This window comes from Procambarus clarkii, chromosome 18, assembly GCF_040958095.1.
Source record: "Procambarus clarkii isolate CNS0578487 chromosome 18, FALCON_Pclarkii_2.0, whole genome shotgun sequence".
Taxonomy (NCBI): domain Eukaryota; kingdom Metazoa; phylum Arthropoda; class Malacostraca; order Decapoda; family Cambaridae; genus Procambarus; species Procambarus clarkii.
The window spans coordinates 28367779-28388148 of record NC_091167.1 but is presented as its reverse complement, the minus strand read 5'-3'; the positions used below and the strand labels follow the sequence as shown (position 1 = coordinate 28388148).

Sequence of the window (20370 nt, the reverse complement as noted above, 5' to 3'; positions counted from 1 at the left end):
TTCCTTACTCCTAATGCCTCTGTTTGCCTAGGAGTTAGTCAGCTTCTTGTTTGGTTGCATCCTGGGTAGGGTCAGTAATTCGACCTTTGGGGGGGGGGGGGGGACGGTACCTCGATGTAAGCCTAATATGCATGAATACACACTGGCTTCCTGTCTTCCAACACAATGAATTATAAATTATTAAAAAATGATACGAGAGAAGCTGTGGATAATGGTATAAGTAATAGAGTAATGTAAAAATGGGGATGGTTTAATAATCCTGAACATTAACATTATGTATAACAAATACTATGTACAGCCAAAATATTAAACAGTACAGTTGTGCATACTGGTAATGTATGCCTTGCTGTTATATAAGAAGTGTGAACAATTATATAAATAATTCCTAATCATATCTACAGTAGGTAATCATAAGAGTTCACATGGCAAGAACATGATGATTTTTGTCAATATTAGGTAGAACTCATGTAATGTATGTCTTCTTAATAAAATAGTTGCAAACACTTACTATATTGTCTATTTTATTTTATGATTTTCAGAACTTTCTTCACAGCCTTGATTATATCATGGGGTTGTGGAATACATGCTATTTCCAAACTCTTGGCATATGGCATAGGAACGTCAACTCCCGTCACACGTACAACAGGAGATTCTAGGTAGTGATATGCTGGACCTGGACAAAAAGTTCTCAATTAGAAGTTATAATTATATACCGTATTTCAAACATCAAATATTTGTTTCCAAGTATATTTAATTGCCAAGCTAGAAGTTAACTTTGTTTAGCCCTTTCCTAAGCATTATAGTTGTTTATCTATAATATTGAAGAGCATTTAGTAATGCTGAGGATGACTAGTCAAGAGATTTACTGCCCATCAGTAATAAAACAATGTGAACACAAAGTTAGCATTGCAAACCATTTTACTTGAAAGAGTATACATAAATTTTACATTAGCACAACTTTCTAAAAGAATTAGTGAAGAGCCCCAAACTTTGATCTGTTTCCTCTTATTTACATTTCAGAGCTTACTTCACTCTAGACTCTTAACATTTACCATGAAGACTTACAATACTCACCACTTAAAAATGTATATTATATCCTTTTATTTTTTTATAGTTTTCAATCACATCTATTTAACATTTTCATTAATGATATACAGTGACACCTCGACTTACGAATGCCCCTACTTACAAATTTTTCGAGTTACGACCCCAATTTCATCGGAAAATACGACTCGACTTATGACTTATGCCTCGACTATGATTTTGTTGATAGAAGCATGAGCTGACCGAGCGCGTGGTTCCTGATGGCACAGGCGACCCCGCCTCAGTTTACCAGAGCCGCCCGCTTACTGAAAATCGTGCTTGTAAAGAATTTCATTGTTTTTGTGCTCTTTTGTTTTTTGAACATAAAAGTAATTATTATTTATCATACCATGGGTCCCAAGAAAGTCAGTGGTAAGGTTCAACCTAAGAAGGTAGTTGTGAGTAGAGGATGTCCCTTCCTCATTAAGAAAATGTGTGAAATAGGGGAAGAACTGCAAAGTTTTGTTGAAAATAACTCGCTCAGATAAAACTGTAACAGGCCGTTGCATTGACATTTTTGAATGACAATGTGATGTTTCACTACTGACAAGTGTTAAAATGCAGGGAAAAACAAGTGTCTTTAAACAAATTCTTAGTAAGACAAGCAAGCAGTGAGACAACCAGGTCCTAGTGGTATGCCTGCAAAACATAGGAGAGAGTACCCCAGAAAAGTCATCAATGCCTATGTTATAATGCAAGGAGACTCCCCTTCCAAACATTAACACCTCTCCCTCCCCCCCTGTCTTCTATATGCCAACAAGAGTCCTCAATAAAAGCAAGATATACATACTGTATTGTAGTTACTGTAGCACAAAAAGAGTGGTACAGTATTGGGTATAAAATGTATTTTTAAGTTAATATTTTTGGGAGTGTGGAATGGACTAATTCCATTTACATTATTTCTTATAGGAAAATTTGTTTCGAGTTACGACCCATCTCTAGGAATGGATTAAATTCGTAAGTGAAGGTGCCACTGTATAGTATATGTATATTCATATATATTTTTTTTAACTTTTCCAGCATTCAAAAGCTAATGTCTCATTGCTATTAACACAATCTTTGCAATTAACAAATACATAGTAACCTATACATGTATATTGATTAATTAATTTCACAATCTGGATGAAGAGCTACATTAGTTTCACAACTCTCCTATCTCTCGCATGCATTACTATAAGGAAAAGCTTATCAGATTTGAACCATCACCTATACAGTACATGCAGCAAGATCTACACTTGCCTAATTTAAACCTGTAACAATGACATCTTTTTCCCCTTCAAAGAGCTTCCCATTATTGGGGGGGGGGGGGGGGGGGCACGAGTAAGAGTTTCTTCACAAAGCTCTTGTCACCAGTTGTTGTTAGGGAGCCGGTCGGCCGAGCGGACAGCACACTGGTCTTGTGATCCTGTGGTCCTGGGTTCGATCCCAGGCGCCAGCGAGAAACAATGGGCAGAGTTTCTTTCACCCTATGCCCCTGTTACCTAGCAGTAAAATAGGTACCTGGGTGTTAGTCAGTTGTCACGGGCTGCTTCCTGGGGGTGGAGGCCTGGTCGAGGACCGGGCCGCGGGGACACTAAAGCCCCGAAATCATCTCAAGATAACCACATAAACCAATGACTTCAAGTCTCCAACCCCTCCTGCCACTATTTCCATCATATACTGTTCCACTTTTCCATTCCAAGATATAATCCCTGTATTTCACTAATGTATACACTTCTAGTTAAAATATTCCCAGGCATCCTGTTAACATGTCCATACCACTTCCTCGTATTACACTCCATCCACTCAACATTTAATTACCTCACTCCTTTCACTAAACTGCACCCACACCAGAAAGGGCCCCAGCAGTAGAGTTGGGTTCATTCCCAACTCATTATCAGGAATTCAGGGTTTGAATCCTGGGTGGAACAGAATTGAATGGATGCATTTCCTATCACCTAATGCACCTCTTCACCTAGCAGTAAATAGGTACCCCAAGAGTTACTCAATTTCTTATGGGGTTGCATCCTGGAGATGGTCAGTAGTATGACCTTGGGGGGAGAAAGGCCCCTTGATATAAGCTTAGCATGCATATATACACTCTGGTTGCCTGTCTCCCAAAACAATAAACAATTTTAGCTATAGCTTTCAACATCTCATTCTCATATCATTACTCCTTCACATACATATCATCTAATATCTTATTTAATCTTTTTTCCACTCTAACTTGCTACACTCTCCAGTGGAAAGCCCACCTCCCAGTTACCCTAATGTTGCACAGCACTGATGATTTTTCAGATCTCACACATGACCTCTGCACCTTTCACTTACGTCTTCTAGCTACAAACATATAATCAATCTACAAAATAAAAACAACAAATATGTGATTACTTACTTTCAACTACTCTAGCACAAATCTCAGAGCCAATGCCACACTGGGGCCAACCTTGCTCAACTGTCACCAAGTTATGAGTCTTTATCACTGACTTAACAATGGTTTCTTCGTCCAAGGGTCGTAGAGAACGAAGATTGATGACCTCACACTCCACACCTTCCCCAGCAAGTGTCGTGGCAGCCTCCAGTGCCAACATAACAGCTCGGGAGTGCGCTACCAAGGTTATATGTTGTCCTAGAATGAAAGTACATATATAAATGCATATCATTACTGTACTTAACCACCTTCAATGTGTGTAGGAGCATCACCTTGAGGGAAAAATAGGAACATTCTAGTGAAATGTTACACAGTTTATATTAAATACATTTTATATAAATAACTCTGTCTCTTGTCTGTTTGTGGGTGGTGTGTGTGTGTGGGTGGTGTGTGTATGGGGTGGTGTGCGTGGGAGATTAGTGAACCAATCATAGTTAAAGAGAGATACAGAGCTATCAATGTACAGTACTTTAAAATCTGGAAATGTTTTACAAGTATACACATTATAATTTTTAGTTAGTGTTTCATTTTCAACTTTCTATCTCATAAAATGTCACAGATGCCTGGTTCTCAACTGAGAGACCATGTCTGCTCACCTTCACGCTCCACCTTGGCTTTCCCCAGGGGAACCACAAAGTCCTTGCTGAGGACATCCTCAGAAATGTCAAAAGGAGTTCCATACAGAAGTTCATTCTCCAACACAACCACAGGATCAGGGTCACGAATGGCTGCTTTCAAAAGGCCCCTTGCATCTTCAGCTGAATAGGGGGACACCACCTGTAAAATATTTAATTAATATTCATGACTCCTTCCAGTATTTTTCCACGCTTTTCTTAATTTCATTGTTAATTTAATCAGTAAAGTCAAGCACAGTTCACCAGTACATTTTTGCCAAGATTGATCACCTTACTCTTACCAGCATATATTTTTATCTTTCTTTGATAACTGTCAATGCACAACTCACCAGTTTGTGCCAAAACACACTGAATGGTCAAGCCCTTGCACACACTTGCTGTCAACTTAGATTCAGAAATACCAACCTTGCACAATACTGTACATAATTTACTTGTGGTATGCACCAAAAAAATTAGCACTGAATGTAATGAAACTCCATTTTCTGAGTGAGCCCCGGAGGCTTCCTGGAGCTATCGGACTGATATACGCTATATTAGTCTGGGGCATCAATCAATGGGGTTCAGCCTACCGGGGACCACGAGCCAAAACCTGGCCCCCTCAGAGAGGCATAGGGAGCATTCCTTGTCTGCCATCGACTGGAGTTAGGCACCCAGAAAGATAGGTATAACAAAACAGACCCCACTTGGTAAGAAATTGCAACCAAAGACCGGACAGAGGCAGAACTCCCCAAAACTTAAAGAAACAAGCAAACATTATACACCATTGCCGCACAGCTTGTCTGCACAGCCCTTCCCTCCACGGGAGGGGGGAGCCCCGGACCACCCTCTCTGGCTACTTACGCCTTCAGTTCGGAGGCCAAGCATCAAAAAACAAAACCGCCGACCAGAGGGAGGGAGGGAAGATGCCAGGGAGCCTCCAGGGCTCACCCACCCAGACCCCTGCTCTTCGTCGTCACCCAAAAACAGATCTCAGTACTAGAGCTGTGGTAAGTACTTCAAGTACTGTATATGACAAACACATGAGTGCCACGCTACTAGTTAAGCCACCATCACTACTCAGCCACTACATGTGCCACCGTGCCTGTCATCTTCAGTATTTGCGCTCTATTGTTTCATCTGCAGCATACATTGCTATGCTCATACTATACGAGTAACCTGGCATGTGGATGCCACATGTGGCCAGTGTTGAGGTGAAATAGTAATATGGAGACCACCGCCAGTGTTGAGGTGAAACAATAACATGGAGTCCACCGCCTTTATTCTACTGTTTTGCTACATCAGCAGATTCCCAAGAAGGTCACTGTCCAATTACCATGTACGAATAAAGTGTTGAAGCAGTGAAGAAGGCCGACCAGTAAAACATCAGTGTACTTTCTCTTTCATTTCAATATTGTTGACAGGGGTCAATCATCCAGTCTAGTTTATATCTGTCAGCACTTGCAATTGGCAAAGTGAACAAGCGAGGTAAGGTGGCATTGTGAATCTGTTAGCCCAGCATGGTAACGTCCCGACAATTGCACGGGTGCTACGGATTTTCTTAATTCTACATGTCGGAATGGGGACTTCTTCGGATGGGCTACTGTGACTTCTACACAGCAGCCCGTGACAGCTGACTAACTCCCAGGTACCTATTTACTGCTAGGTAACAGGGGTGTCAGTGTAAAAGAAACTCTGCCCATTGTTTCTCGCTGGCGCCCGGAATCGAACCCGGGACCACAGGATCACGCGTCCAGTGTTCTGTCCGCTCAGCCACCGGCTCCCACTGGTGCTTATATTTAGTGACCTGTATACTGTATTATATTCTTAGAATAATAAAACAGTGTTTTTTGCTGTTATTACACTATATACACATGTTATATAAAACTATCTACATTTTTTACACCATAATGAACCACCAAGTTAGTCTGATGTGTTATAATCTTGTAACCACGATTCAAGGTCAGCGTCCCACCACACAGATCTTGCACAAATTTGTTAGTACAAGCAATGAACGTATTTAATTTTCTTCATATTTTTATTGATAAGACCTTGTTTTACAAATGCAATGATGCACTGGGCTGTCAATAATGTTATTTGTATCACAGAACAGGTAGATCATAGGTATGCAAAGACTTATTTGTCATTAATATGCACACAATATTATGTTTTTTGAATAACAAAACACACAGTTTGCTATTACATTATACACACACACTTCCTATAGCTATCTATATTTTTATAGACCATAACAAACCACTAAGTAATTCTTGTGGGTATGGTGGTAATGAAATGCTAACACAGTATAGGACCACACACTACGACCAGACGGTGCAAGCAGGTGATGTCACCTGATGCAGCAACATCCCTTCAGTATACTACGCACATCACTAAGTCTAGCCACAACATTGCTATTATCATCAGGTCCCTGTCACTAAATCATGAATATGAATTATTTTTCACAAGAATATTTTCTAAAGGAACATGAGGTCACGTTGCATGATACATGGATGCACAAAACCTCGGCTATGTGCTGTAAATGTCTGCCTCTTGCTGTGAATATCATAACTAGCATTGTGTTCACCGATATCTGAACCTTGTACGTATAGTTTTTATTAGTCAGGATCATATAAGACACTATCATTGCAAAATGATTGTAGTTACTTATTTTATTCATCATTATTAAATGGTGCTGTAGCCCCAACCTGCACAACTGTGCTGTGAGCTGCTGCATGTGCCAGTCTTGGTCGCTCTGTCAGTACCGAGGCTCTCAAAGCCAGGAGAAATGCAGACGATATATTTTCAAGATGGCGTCTGTTTATGCGAGTCCTGAGGAACAGGAACAGGATTCATTATTGCCTGTGTGATTTATATGATTTAATTGATTACAGAAATAATTACTGTGCATATTATACGAGCATCACCGATTGTCAAGTACTGAATATTATACGAGTGTACAGTGTTGGACCCTTCAATGGTGGGCTAAACAAGTGAAGCGACCCTTGTACTGCCAATGTCGTAGGCAGTTAAAGAGAGTGAATCACAAGTGTTCGGTTTAGTTCATTATTGTGCCTCCTACCACAAAAAGGCACGACTATGGTCTCAGCAAACTAGCTCAATGGGAAATAGTTCCTGCTGGGTTACGCTATTTTTTGGCTTTGCTAACGTGATACAATATTAACACTATCGCACGCGCCGCAGACTTTGACATCGTGGGGTGGAAGGTGCGGGCGAGTGTGCAGCGACGCCTAAATGTGTATACTGTACTCGTTTCAGTTTTCTCACCTTAATTCTCTTGCTACGTCGTTCATTTTGGTATCATTGTGTTCACAATTAAATTCCCTGCAGGTGTATATGCATATAATGTCCAAAGGCCTGGCGAGACTCCCCGCAGCAAGGCCTAAAGTTACCTGTGAACGAGCACCAATTTGCACACCACAACCTAATGTGTATACTCGTTCAGTTTGATAACATCCAATTTCGTGTTACGTTGCTCGTTTTGGTATCAAATTGATCGCAATATAAGGGCGCAAATTTTAAAACTAGTCTCATAATAATAGAGCAATAACTGGAATTTTAACAAATATTTTAATTTTGGACACTCATCATCACATAATTATTTATATCTTTCCAGTGTTCTGACATCAATTTTCATGTTATGTCGCTCGTTTTGGTATCAAATTGTTTGCAATCCAATGGCGCACATTTTAAAACTAGTCCCATAATAATAGCACAATAAATAGAATTTTAACAAATATTTTAAAATTTAAAATTTAGACCCAAAAACGTATTTATAATCTTTCAAGTGTTCTGACATCAAGTTTCATGTTACATCTTTCATTTTGGTATCAAATTGTGGACGAAGAAAATGGCAATCTATTTTGTGCAAATGGCTATCTACAATACTTATGTGATGAACAACTACTACACAAAAAATACTAAACTATAATACTACATATATTAAAATACTAAGTACTAAACATTTGTGGGCAGGAATTGGGAGTGTAGCTGGAAGGCGTCTGGGCGCTCACTCGCAGTTAACGCGTGGCCCGTCTTCAACTCATCAGCGGGTGGAGCGTGACCAGGTTTTTTATTTTATATGCTAATGTTCCTCTAGAGAATTCTATTGCGAACCCATTGATACCAAAATGAAAGACCTAGGATGAAAATTGAGGTGACCAGAGTGAAAAGAGTGAACATATTTTATCGCTTTTGCACGCTCCTGGGTAACTCGTTCGCACTTGCTCTGTTTGCTGCAGGTAATTAGCCGGGCTTTTGGAGTTTATATGCATTTAGTGCTGTAGAGAATTCTATTGCGAACACAATGATACCAAATTTAATCTCGTAGGACGAGAATTAAGGTGACAAAAGTTGAAGAGAGTATACACTTTTCAGAATTAACGCGAGCTCCCGTGAAACGCTGGGACCCAAATCACACAGTTGAGGGGTGGCGCGCTGGGCACGCCAAAGTGTTAATCATCCTTTGGGATGATTAATAGTGTATTGCCCCGAGGTATTGCTGCCCCTACAGCCTTACACCAAAATTTATGCAGCTCCCAGCTGGGAAAGGGAGGGAGTGATGAAAAATAAGAAGAATGAGAAAGAAGAGGAGGACACAAAGGAGTACAGACAGATAAAGAGACGAACACACTATATGTGTAAAGTTGTGTTCGAGCACTTGTAGTAAGAAAATAATGAAGTGAAAACCCAGCAGGATGTACAACCTGTACCGCCACGAACATTACAAGGTCACACATCTCGTGCACATCATGTATATAAAACAAAACCTGAATAATCACATTATTCTGCATTTAACAGATCAGCAAATATTGACATTTGGGACAATATAAATCAAACTTTTATGCCTTATTTTTATTAGGCTTGGGGTAGGTTCAGTCAGGTTAGGCTGGGGAAGGCTAGGTTAAGAAGGGCTGAGATATGTACTCTACATCATTGCTACTCTATACAGAAATCTAACATTTTCAGGTCTTAGACCCTATTAGAAAATACTGCCAAAACTTTGTTGGACCCAAACAGGCCCAATCCCATATGTTCCATTCCAACAAGTTTACACTATTTATCATTAATATTCTTAATGTTGTGAAATAAGAGATACTAATTAATGATAATGTCTTTTGAATACTGATTAGAGTTAGAAGCACAAACTATAACCATTATACTTGGACTTGCCTTTAGTCCAGGGCAGTGAGAATACCAGGCCCCAAAACACTGGGAGTGTTGGGCCCCTACACCAGCAGCTGCTCCATTCGGTCCACGAAACACAATTGGTACATGGATCTGCAAAATGTCTAAGCTTTATTATGTCTTTTTTTACTTGCATTGTGAGAGCCATGTTCCAATGCCTCGCAATCATTTGGGAGAAGAGAGTCTATTACTTCCTGGGATAGATATTGTGAGGAGACATTCACATATGGGCCTAATAGAGCAAGAACTCAGCAATGTGATGTTATAGTGGCCAGAATACGCCTGGAATACAGATGTATCGGGCAGCTTTCTCAAAACTCAAATGTCGAGTACATAATGTGTTAACTTTTGTGGAAGAGAAAACATGTACTCACTTGAACATTATATTGTAAAATGTCCCACATTGACTGACTTTTGCCCTCCTGGGCTGAGGTATGCTGAACTCTGTAACTACTATATGAATACTGGAGCATTTGATATATTGGACTTGTACCCAAGATTGACCATGTAATGTATCAATTGTACAATGTGTGTATGTGATGTAACTATATAACCTGAGCTTGTAAAAGCATCTTAATCACCTTCAGTGGTTAAGTGCTTAATAACACACTAGTTTCTCTATCAGCTATCTTACCCTCTCAGAGTAGGAGAGCCATAAATGTATGTGTATGTATGTATGTGTGTGTATATGTGTATGTATATATATATATGTATATATATGTATATGTGTGCATATGTATATGAATGTATGTATATAAAGTATATGTCGAAGCCGATCAGAATTACATTTCACCTTTGTGAAATGTAATTCTGATCGGCTTCGACATACTTTATACACATACATTCATATACATATGCACACACATACATATATATACATATATATATACATACACATATGCACATTAATAACAATATGTAAAAGACACATCAATCACTTTATGTAGGGCAGACGTAACTGTGTATCTACTGTATGTATTTAGATTAGATTTTTTAGTCAGGTAAAGGTAAATACAAAGACAATGAGTTACAAACATAATGTTGAATTTAAAGATAGAGCTAGTACATACAATACCTAAAGCCACTAATACTCATAGCATTTCGGGTCTGTAGTTAGAGCATTACAATCACCTTCTATGGTTGATTGTTCAATAAATCCCTGAACTATATGTTTAACAGATCTCTCACCCTGTCCATGGAGGACAGAAGAAAATGTATATATGCTGGTTAGCATTGTAAATGTCTGGCCACGTCTGTGGTAGAAAATAATAATAAAAACAAAAAACTTCCTGGGAGAGCATGCCAAGAAAATGCCTATAGAAGAGAAAAATGTGGCATGAAACACAGGGAAAGAAAACGCCAACTAAAACTTGAGAGTTAATGACTAGCTTTGGCGAGTATTGTCACACATTCTTGGAGGAATAAATCATCAATATATCAGAAAAATTCTGTAACAAGAACATTTTAACCTAAATTTTATGGATTTTTTTTTAGTAAATAGGGTAATATCTCAAATCTGAAATACCAAAACTCTTTAAAAACCCAGACTTGGCAACTGTATATTTATCATACTGTATTTAAATTAAAAAAATCACGATGAGCACTATACACCTAGTCTTGAAGTGGTAGGTTATCCAGCCAAATCTCGAATATTCAGAGATTTGGCCGGATAATGCAGACTGGCATAGCGTCAAAGTCAAATTCGGATAATTTTCTGGCAAAACTTTGCTATATCCACTCAGAAATTCAGATAACAAGAGATCAGGTTTTTATAAATTTTTAAGAACTACACATTTCAAGATCTATAGTATCACACAAGATAAAGAACAACAAGGCAAGCCAAAGTTTCTCCTCTGAATTATATATTTTTTATTTGTAGTGTGTGTGGCAACACCCTTGGAACACATCTACATTTTCCCATATAATCTAAAGCACATTTTGCACAAATTTCTCTATGTAAAGGCTTTCCCAGATGCATTCCTCATGCATAGTGAAGCTTACTATGTTGTAGCTCAGTGTGCAATAATCATTACTACATTATTTAAATATTAATCAGGATTACATAAATAATAGGCCATTTGAAATATTATGGACAAATTTAAGTGTGCCTTATACTCCTAAAAATGGAGTCCCCCAAAGAAAGAAAAAGACATGAGACAGGTAAGACATCTACAATATTATATTTAATATTGTAGATATTACACTTGCAAAATGTAAACATTAATTAACTAATAAGGAGTGCACAGATAATTACCAGACCAGCAGACATGTAGAAGGTCTTAGAAGCAGAGTTGATAACATGATCTATGGCTTGCATCGAGAAGTTGAAGGTCATGAACTCGCACACTGGTCGCAACCCACCCTATACAAAAAAATTCACAGGAGTTAGCAGATACATGTCATAACATTTAAAAGCAGCAGACTGGCTTGCTTTGGTGGCCTACACAAACATTACTGTAAGGAACAAGTAAAGGGATGTCCATTTTTATTTATTACTACCTTAGCAGGTCATGTTAAGAAATTAGCCGCTTGTATATTGTATTCTAAACCAACACACACTTAACACTCTTGATACAGATGGACAGGACAAAACTCTAACTTTTGAATGCATTTGGAAAGCCCTCTTGTGAACAGTACATTCTGATGCTTCCTAAGGCAAGATTCTCCTGGGATCTGGTTAGGGATTGGTGCAGCCACAGCGGGTCAGGTTTCTGCACTGGGATACTTTTCAAACTCTCCCTAGCAGATCATAAGGAGACTGGTGGTTACTCAATCTACCCCAAAGTATAAACATAAATTTGCATTACATAAATTAAAGTCATTCCACGTGCAACTTATTAGTGCCAAGAACTCAAAGCCATACCCTACCAAACAGCCCACTAGGTCATTGCCCCTGACTGTCTCATGGTGGCAGAACTGACACCACAATAATGCCATACAGCCCAACCACCCCATCATACTCTGAGTGAACCTAGGCTAAGACAAACCCACTGCCAAGCACCAGAGAGAGGGAAGAAATGGTAAGAACAGGAGCAATCCAAGGGTACTGCTCAGAAGTGCTTTTTATATGCACTTATAGCTTGATTTCTAAGCTGTTCAAATTAATTACTCACAGAAGCATAGCATGGCTTCAGATGGAAAATCACATTAACAAACTTCATTGAATTCTATGAAAGGGTCACTTAAATAGGACAGGAGAATGAAGGATGGGTAGAGTGCATCTTCTTAAAGGGCCAAAAAGCTTCTGACACAGTACCTAACAAGACTAATACACAAATGGGGAGACAAGAGGGGATAACAGTAAAAGCATTGGATTGGGTACGGAACTACTTGATTGATAGGAAACAATGGACCATAGTCAAAGAGGATATGTCAGGCTGCCGAGGAGTGGAAACTGGTGTTCCACGAGGCTCTCTCCAAGGACCATTGATCTTTTTAATTTATCTAAATGACATTGCAGAAAGAGAGAGCCGATGTTTAAAGATGATGAATAGTTAACAAGGAGTGTAAGAACTGAAGAGGACTGTCAGATGTTGCAAGACCTTACCAAATTTCAGATGTGGGCATGTAATTGGCTGCTGGAATTCAATCCAAATAAGTGTAGAGTAATAAAAATGGGTAAGGGAGATAGGGGACTTTACTATACCATAAGGGGAAGTTAACTACAAGAAACAAAAGGAGAAAAAGATCTGGGAGTAGACAATCTCCCAACACTAACAGCAGAAGCTCATGTGAACAGAATAACATCAGCAGCAGATAGAAAGTTAACAAATGTAAGAACATTTAAGAGTCTAAACATAGCAGCATTCAAGTCAATACATACTGCTCATGTGAGACCATTACTTGAGCATGCAGAACCCACACTTTGTGAAGCATGAACAGAAACTTAAGAATTTTTAGAGGTTTGCACCTAGATTAGTATCAAAATTGAGAGGCCTCAACTATGTGAACAGGTTGTGAAAACTCATCCTCACAACCTTAGAGGAGAGAAGAAACAAAGGGGAATATGATAACTACAAAAGAAGCCTATTTAAATTAAAAAATGTAGGCCAAAGGGAGATCACAGAAGCTGGATATGCAATTGAGTCAAAGAGATGCAAGGAAGTTCTCAATCCCTGTACGGGTAATCGACAAATGAAATGCACTGAAGGCCGAGGTTGAAAAAGCCAATTCCGTCAACAACTTTATGAAAAAAATATGCAAAAAATAAGCAAGAAAAGCATGTGGAAAATAATGAAAAGTTAATTATTTTAACTGTCAAAGTATGCTGCAAAGTACTTCAAAAGACAACTGCAGACAGCCAGTCTACCATCTTTTACTGCTTTTATGCATGGTAAAGTAATCAATACATCTGAAGAATATCAAGCTAATGCAAACTCTACAAATATATGTAAGGCTCATTAGGCAAGCAACACACAGTAACAGACTAGCTAGCTACATACCATGGCTGCTCCAACAGCTATACCAGCAAAACCACTCTCAGTGATTGGAGTATCTATTACTCGCTTGTCACCATACTTCTTCCATAAGCCACGAGATATCTTATAAGCACCATCGTACTGAGCTACCTCTTCTCCCATCAGGAACACCTGTAAAGGAAAATACAAGTTAGTTTTGCATACTACAAAAACTTGCCAGAGTTTGGCTAAACAATGATTGCAAGAGTACATTGCAAACCAGTGCGCTAACATGACTAACGCTAATTCTACATGCTGTACACATACTACCACAAGCATAAAAATAATCTCACACATATATGTCAGTGGAAAAGTAAACAAAATAAATATCTTCTCTACTCACTTTATATTTAAAAAGAGGCACCTAGGCACCTCCCAGGAAAATTGAAAAGGAGGAGTCCACCTCTTGCCATTCAATTACTTGGGTATGGCAAAAGCCATGCCAAGTCCCTAAAGAATACAGGATTGTCTGCAAGCCAGGAAGAATCAGGAACATTGTAAAGCAACTAAGAATGCCAAAGCAGACCCAAAATCAAGAAGAGGCTGAGCCCATCATGGAAGTCCAACAGAAGGAACCAAAGTAAGGCCATCTGAACTGAGAAAGACAGAAAGCAGGACAGTAGTAACATCGTTAAAATGATTCATCTGAAGAATATAATGGTACTCTGAAGCAAACAAGGAGAGCAGAAGCATGAAAATCAAGCTTAAACTTCAACGGATGATAGGAAAGATCCCTCCCCACCCCACCCCAAACCTGAGAAAAAAACAGAGGAAACCAGAGGCCAGACAAGGTTGAAGGGCACCCAGGAGCCCACCTAGGGCTCTTTCCCAGCACCTGGAAAATGAAGACCCCCCTCAAGTCAAAGCTGAGCCCTATGCCTAATGACAAGAAGGTATCTCCACACTCCAAAAGAATCCGAGCCAAATATACCACCAGAAAACATTAGGCTGGAAGCAACAGCTGAACTGTATCTAGTGTTGAGGTGGAAGGGGTGATCAACAGAGAAGGCAGAGTTACACCAATAGGAAATTGTAGTCCAGACTCCGAAACCCTCTAACGTCCTGGGGCCCCGAGCATGGGGATGAGGGGTACAAGATCCATTTAACCATGACAGACAGAGCAGAAGGAATGGTGAACATAGAGCCACTCAAGATCAAAGCTACAAAAAAGATAATAATGGGCAAGATAGTAAGATAATAATGGGCAAGATAGTAAGATAATAATGGGGAAAAGATAAAAATGGGCAAGTGAATCTGAAACGGCTGCTGCCTATGAAGCCTCAACACTCTAAAAAACTAAAAATCCTCACAGATATTGGGAGAGAGAGTAATACCCACTCAAACAGACAACAGAGGGAGATAGTGCAAATGACCAATGTTTATAACAAAACCAATGGACATTCCTCAAACTCGCAAGAAGAGAGTGCAGTTTTGGTGGGCCGATCAGTGATTACGTCAGAGACCAGTGGGGCTTTTAAGAGCCTGAAGATAAGAACCATACAAGACACCCAAGCACCAGGGATGCTTGCAGGATGAACTAATGACGAATGCAGCATAAAGGAAAAATGCGGCTGTGAAGGGTGTCAGCTGCACACTGTATGTACAAGAATGTCACTCTAGTGTACCCCTTAATCACTAACCAAAACCCACCAGGAAAGCAGCCTTGTTAGGCCAGATGGCAACATCAATGAGTGCCTAAGGGCAGCTCTAAGCACATACACATGAAGCGAATACTAAAGATCGAAACAAACAAGCAAATGGGCCCTACAGGACAGAGTCCAAAGGATAGCCAATAATTATCTAGAATATCTGTGACCTGAAGAGCTAGTGACTCAATGAGCATGTCAAACAATTCTGACATCAGGGGGAATGACTGATTCTTGTTGATATGAGGAGCTGGCATGATGGTGCTCTCATGATGGTGCCACCTGGCAGTGGCCAACTGTAACTAAGGCAAGAAGGGGACATCACCTATTGGGGGATCATTTGCCAAGTTGTTTGCTAAATTATTTGTTTACATTGTGAACATTGCAGCTGTCTGCTCTGCTTTGCTTCCTTTCTGGGGGGTTTGCTTCTTTTGTGAGGGTGATCATGTCCCCTACTTCCTGTGCCTCTGCGAGGGGGGGGCCATGCTTTGGTCCGAGGTCTCCAGTAGGCTATTAAGGACTCCTAGCGCTGAAGTGATTTATGCGGTGCTAGCTGCAGGGAGCCACCATTTGGCCCTTCCAGTAAGATGGGTTAGAACCCTAAATATGTTTAAGTGTTATAAGATATTTCACTACACTATTCTCTGGGAAAGTCCCAAAACTGTACTGTATATGCATCAATGTGGATGTAGTACCTTTTTTTTTTCTTTTTTCTTTTTTAACATTAGGAGAGGGTGGGTGTGGAAGGATTGCCTGGGACCTGACGGGTCATTTGAAATCCCTCATGGAACAAATAGGCATCACCCCATGTTGTTCATTCAAAAATTTTTACACTGTACTTGTATATACATTCCACTCACCCACACTCTAGACAAAAATGAAGTTAATGAAATCCTTAAAGGGATAAAGATGGAGAGGGCTGACCAAGATATTGAATACTTAATTATTATGCAGCCATATACAGTACTGTATTACCTTTATCACACTGAATTACTGTCCAGTGCTGGAAAAAGTAAAATAAGTCTATACAGACCGTTTCATCACGTTCCATTTCTTCATCGAGGGCGGTGTTGAGGGCATCACGGACGGTTAATTGATTGGCTGCTACAACTCTACTTGTTGAGAAACTCCGACTCAATGCTCCAGACAACCTCTGGAAGAAAAATTTATTTCAGTATGAAGAATTAAAAAACAAAAATTTCAAAATATGTAAGCTTGATGCACAATTGTGATTTTTTTTATATTTGCTTTGTTAATATCAAATGCTACAAAGCAATAAAAAATTATATACATAATTTTTCATTAATAATTTTTCAATACAGGGTATCAATAATTTATCAATAATGCATCAGTTTGTTTTGATAACAGATACTGTATGCAAGAAACTACCACTAGAGAGGAACATACTCTAATGTTAATCTGAGCAAACCCATTCATAATCAAACTTGAAAATTTAATTTGTGTTATGTATGGTCATATTAATTCATAAAGTGAGGAAACTTGCAGCTAGTTAATAGAGAGAGTTCATGAGAAATTAAATAAACTGAAGGCAGCACCCGTTTGGGACCCTGCATCTTGCACATATTTGGTTCCATGGATTTATAACCCTGTGGGTAAAATAGTATCTCCTGTTTTCAGTCCTACACTGTGGCTTGTTGAGCTGGAAACCATTGTTCCTCGTTTGTGTAACATCTGACCTTTTGAAGATGTTATCCGGATCAACATCCTCCAAATTGTTCAGTATCTTGAATGTTTGGATGAGACCAGCCTTATCACGTCTGGTTTGCAGTGTTGAATGGTTTAATGTGTGAAAATTAACCAATGTGTTTCCTCTGGCAACTGCAAATGTCAAGTGGGTCTTTTGTTTATGAACAAGTGTTAATGACCTTGTCTCATATCTCGGTAGTTTCTCTTGTAAATTATCTTGGGACTGTAGGAGACTGGCTTTTGTTTCTTAAAATTTCTTTACATGAGAATATTTTTTTGGCCCAAGCAGCTGTTATTATGCCAACAAAGTGAATAACCAATTACTGCTTTCCTATGACAATATATAAATCGTGCTAAACAAAGCCACGTAATGCTGGTTTCGTTAAAGGTACCGAAACCATAAAAGAAAAATAACTAAATATATATATATAACTTCAGGAGAGTGGGCCGCCCCATAACAGCTGATGGTTGATGTCGTCTGCTTATTTGGAGTAATTCAGCGGCCGTGCTCACCCAACACCCGCCACAACCACCCAGGGAGCACCTCACTGCCCATTACTACACAGGTGCCTACCTTAACTACTCTAGTGGCGGAGAGTGCCATGGTTGTTGTGGTTGTCATGAGCAGCTCAGCAGCAGCAGGAGCAAGAGGAAGGTCCAGCAGCAGCAGCAGCAGCAGCCGGCGCACCACAACACTCCCCTGGACGCGTCTCAACTCCGGCTCCACCTTCATCTTTTTTTTTACACCAACCTTATATTACCAACTATATAAACAGCTACGCCTCATCAATAAAATGAATATATATTTTCCATATAAACTGTCGGGTGTAATATTAGTAACCAGTAGCAATCTCCAGTTGCTCAAGGAAGGTTGGAGACTGACGAGTTCGAACATTGGCAATCAATACTGACAACCGCTAGATAATATACTCTAGTAAACTTTTATCGTCAGATTTGTTCAATATAATTCCTTAGCAAGTCATCGGGATGCGTAGCGGCGAGCAGGCCTGCATGTGCACCAGGAGGCGAGGGCTGCATCTTAGTGTATATATATACACACATGTTTATTTTAGTCTTGTGTCTTGTCACCTTAATAATCCTCCCGTATATAAAAAGGTCAATTATTATTTGCCTAAATTTCCTTGAAGACCATCATCTTCAGTGACCTCCAAAGGGACAGGTTCGGGCCGGTTTAATCAAGCAGTTGTGCAAATACTTACGAAATTGTGCATTTTGTATCATTCTTTGGCAGCATTGTTTACATTAGTTAAACGATTTATGAGCTCCGAGGCACTAGGAGCTGTTGACAACAGTATAAATATAATAATTAAGAATTCATTGTGTAGAGAGACAGGAATGCAGAGTGAATTCATACACGTTAGGCTTATGTTTTTGTCTCTTGTGTCAATTACATTTACAAAACCTTGTTCTTAAGTGCTAACCCCGTTCTGAAACTCTTCCTGGACAGATGTAATAGAACACATAATCACTACACTAGAAATAAATATCTCTGACATCCCCAGAGTCAAACTTAATCTGTGCAAACACTCTATGCAAATAAAGTCTCCGTGGTGTAGTGGTAAGACACTCGCCTGGCGTTCCGCGAGCGCTATGTCATGGGTTCGTATCCTGGCCGGGGAGGATTTACTGGGCGCAATTCTTAACTGTAGCCTCTGTTTAACGCAACAGTAAAATGTGTACTTGGATGAAAAAACTATTCTTCGCGGCAGGGGATCGTATTCCAGGGACCATAGGATTAAGGACTTGCCCGAAACGCTACGCGTACTAGTGGCTGTACAAGAATGTAACAACTCTTGTATATATCTCAAAAAAAAAAAAAAATTATAGATGAACTAGTGATGGTCTCATTATAGAGATGAGCTGGTGATGGTCTCATTATAGAGATGAGCTGGTGATGGTCTCATTATAGAGATGAGCTGGTGATGGTCTCATTATAGAGATGAGCTGGTGATGGTCTCATTATAGAGATGAGCTGGTGATGGTCTCATTATAGAGATGAGCTGGTGATGGTCTCATTATAGAGATGAGCTGGTGATGGTCTCAGTATAGGGAGGTGTTAGGGATGTCTCAGTACAAAGATCTGCTGGTAACGTATCATTACAGAGATGTGTTTATGAGAGTGTTATCATACAGGGTGTTCACAAAGTCTCACATCATTTGTATAGCTACATTTTCTGAAACAGTAAAAAATACATAGACAAATGTGGTACTTTGTAGCCACCCGGTACATACCTTATTAAAAAATAAAACCAAAAAGTACCTAATTTCATCTTCACAGTTTCCTATCTTGTGCTTTAAACTCGCACTGTATCTAGTGCTACCCAATCCTCCAATATATAAGTGCCTAAGCCATACAACTTTACCATTATGATCATTGCTGTCATATGTGCTATCAATATGCTGTATTGTGCCAACTAATCTTTGTCAAATTATCGATCAAGCTATCAATGCTATTACACACAGAAATCACAATAGCGTGATGCATCAATGAACAAATCCACGAGGGCCGTGACGAGGATTCGAACCTGCGTCCGGGATCATCCCAGACCCTGCCTTAATCGACTGAGCTACGACATGGTCAACGCCAACGATTAAGATTAAGGCAGCATCTGGGATGATCTCGGACGTTGGTTCGAATCCTCGTCACGACCCTTGTGGATTTGTTTATCAATGCTATCAATCAAAGCTATCAATGTGCTTTACTAATCTACTAATCTCTCTCTTCCTGTCCTCGATGAGGACAGGAAGCCGACGGCTTGTCGAAGGTCCCCCCATTTACCCTTATGATCTTTTCCAGCTGTTCTTTAAATGTTAACAGAGTTAGGGCATTTACGGCTTCGGCGGGTAGGCGGTTCCATGAGTTTATGACCCTATGGGTGAAAAAGTATCTTCTATTCTCAGTCCTACATTGTGGCTTGTTGAGCTTGAAACCGTTACTCTTTGTTTGTGTTACATCTGACCTTTTCAAGAATTTTTCCGGTTCAACAACCTCCAAATTGTTCAGTATTTTAAGTTTAAGTGAGATCCGTCCTGTCATGTCTAGTTTGCAGTGTTGTTAGCCCAGTCCCTCAAGAGTGATGTGCACGAATGTGAATGATGTGCACGTGTGTTTGCTAGCCACAGAGTTTAACAGAGTCTTTATTAATATATTAAATAAGGTAAATCCGAGTTCAAGTACGTTTATTGAGGAAATGAAATACATCTAAAAAGGAATGGAGTAGCTTAGGCTA

The 20370-nt window shown here is 39.6% G+C and overlaps 1 protein-coding gene across 1 annotated transcript; it reads right to left on the bottom strand.

Annotated features, from left to right (window-relative positions):
* Nucleotides 1–234: 234 nt before the first annotated feature.
* Pdhb (Pyruvate dehydrogenase E1 beta subunit) lies at nucleotides 235–17867 on the bottom strand. The gene is made up of 8 exons (XM_045736660.1): nucleotides 17694–17867; nucleotides 16446–16565; nucleotides 13752–13898; nucleotides 11564–11671; nucleotides 9295–9402; nucleotides 4090–4270; nucleotides 3458–3691; nucleotides 235–673 (listed from the first exon to the last, which is right to left on the bottom strand). Exons 1-8 carry the CDS (start codon nucleotides 17850–17852, stop codon nucleotides 522–524), a joined length of 1209 nt encoding a protein of 402 aa, XP_045592616.1. The 5' UTR covers nucleotides 17853–17867; the 3' UTR covers nucleotides 235–521.
* Nucleotides 17868–20370: the final 2503 nt, after the last annotated feature.

Excerpts from the sequence above, each read along its gene's own strand:
- Pdhb (XM_045736660.1), bottom strand. The coding sequence starts at position 17,852 with ATGAAGGTGGAGCCGGAGTTGAGACGCGTCCAGGGGAGTGTTGTGGTG. Across the intron at positions 13,899-16,445 it reads AAATGGAACGTGATGAAACG|GTGTTCCTGATGGGAGAAGA; the intron begins GTCTGTATAGAC and ends TTTCCTTTACAG. Across the intron at positions 674-3,457 it reads TTGTGCTAGAGTAGTTGAAA|GTCCAGCATATCACTACCTA; the intron begins GTAAGTAATCAC and ends CTTTTTGTCCAG.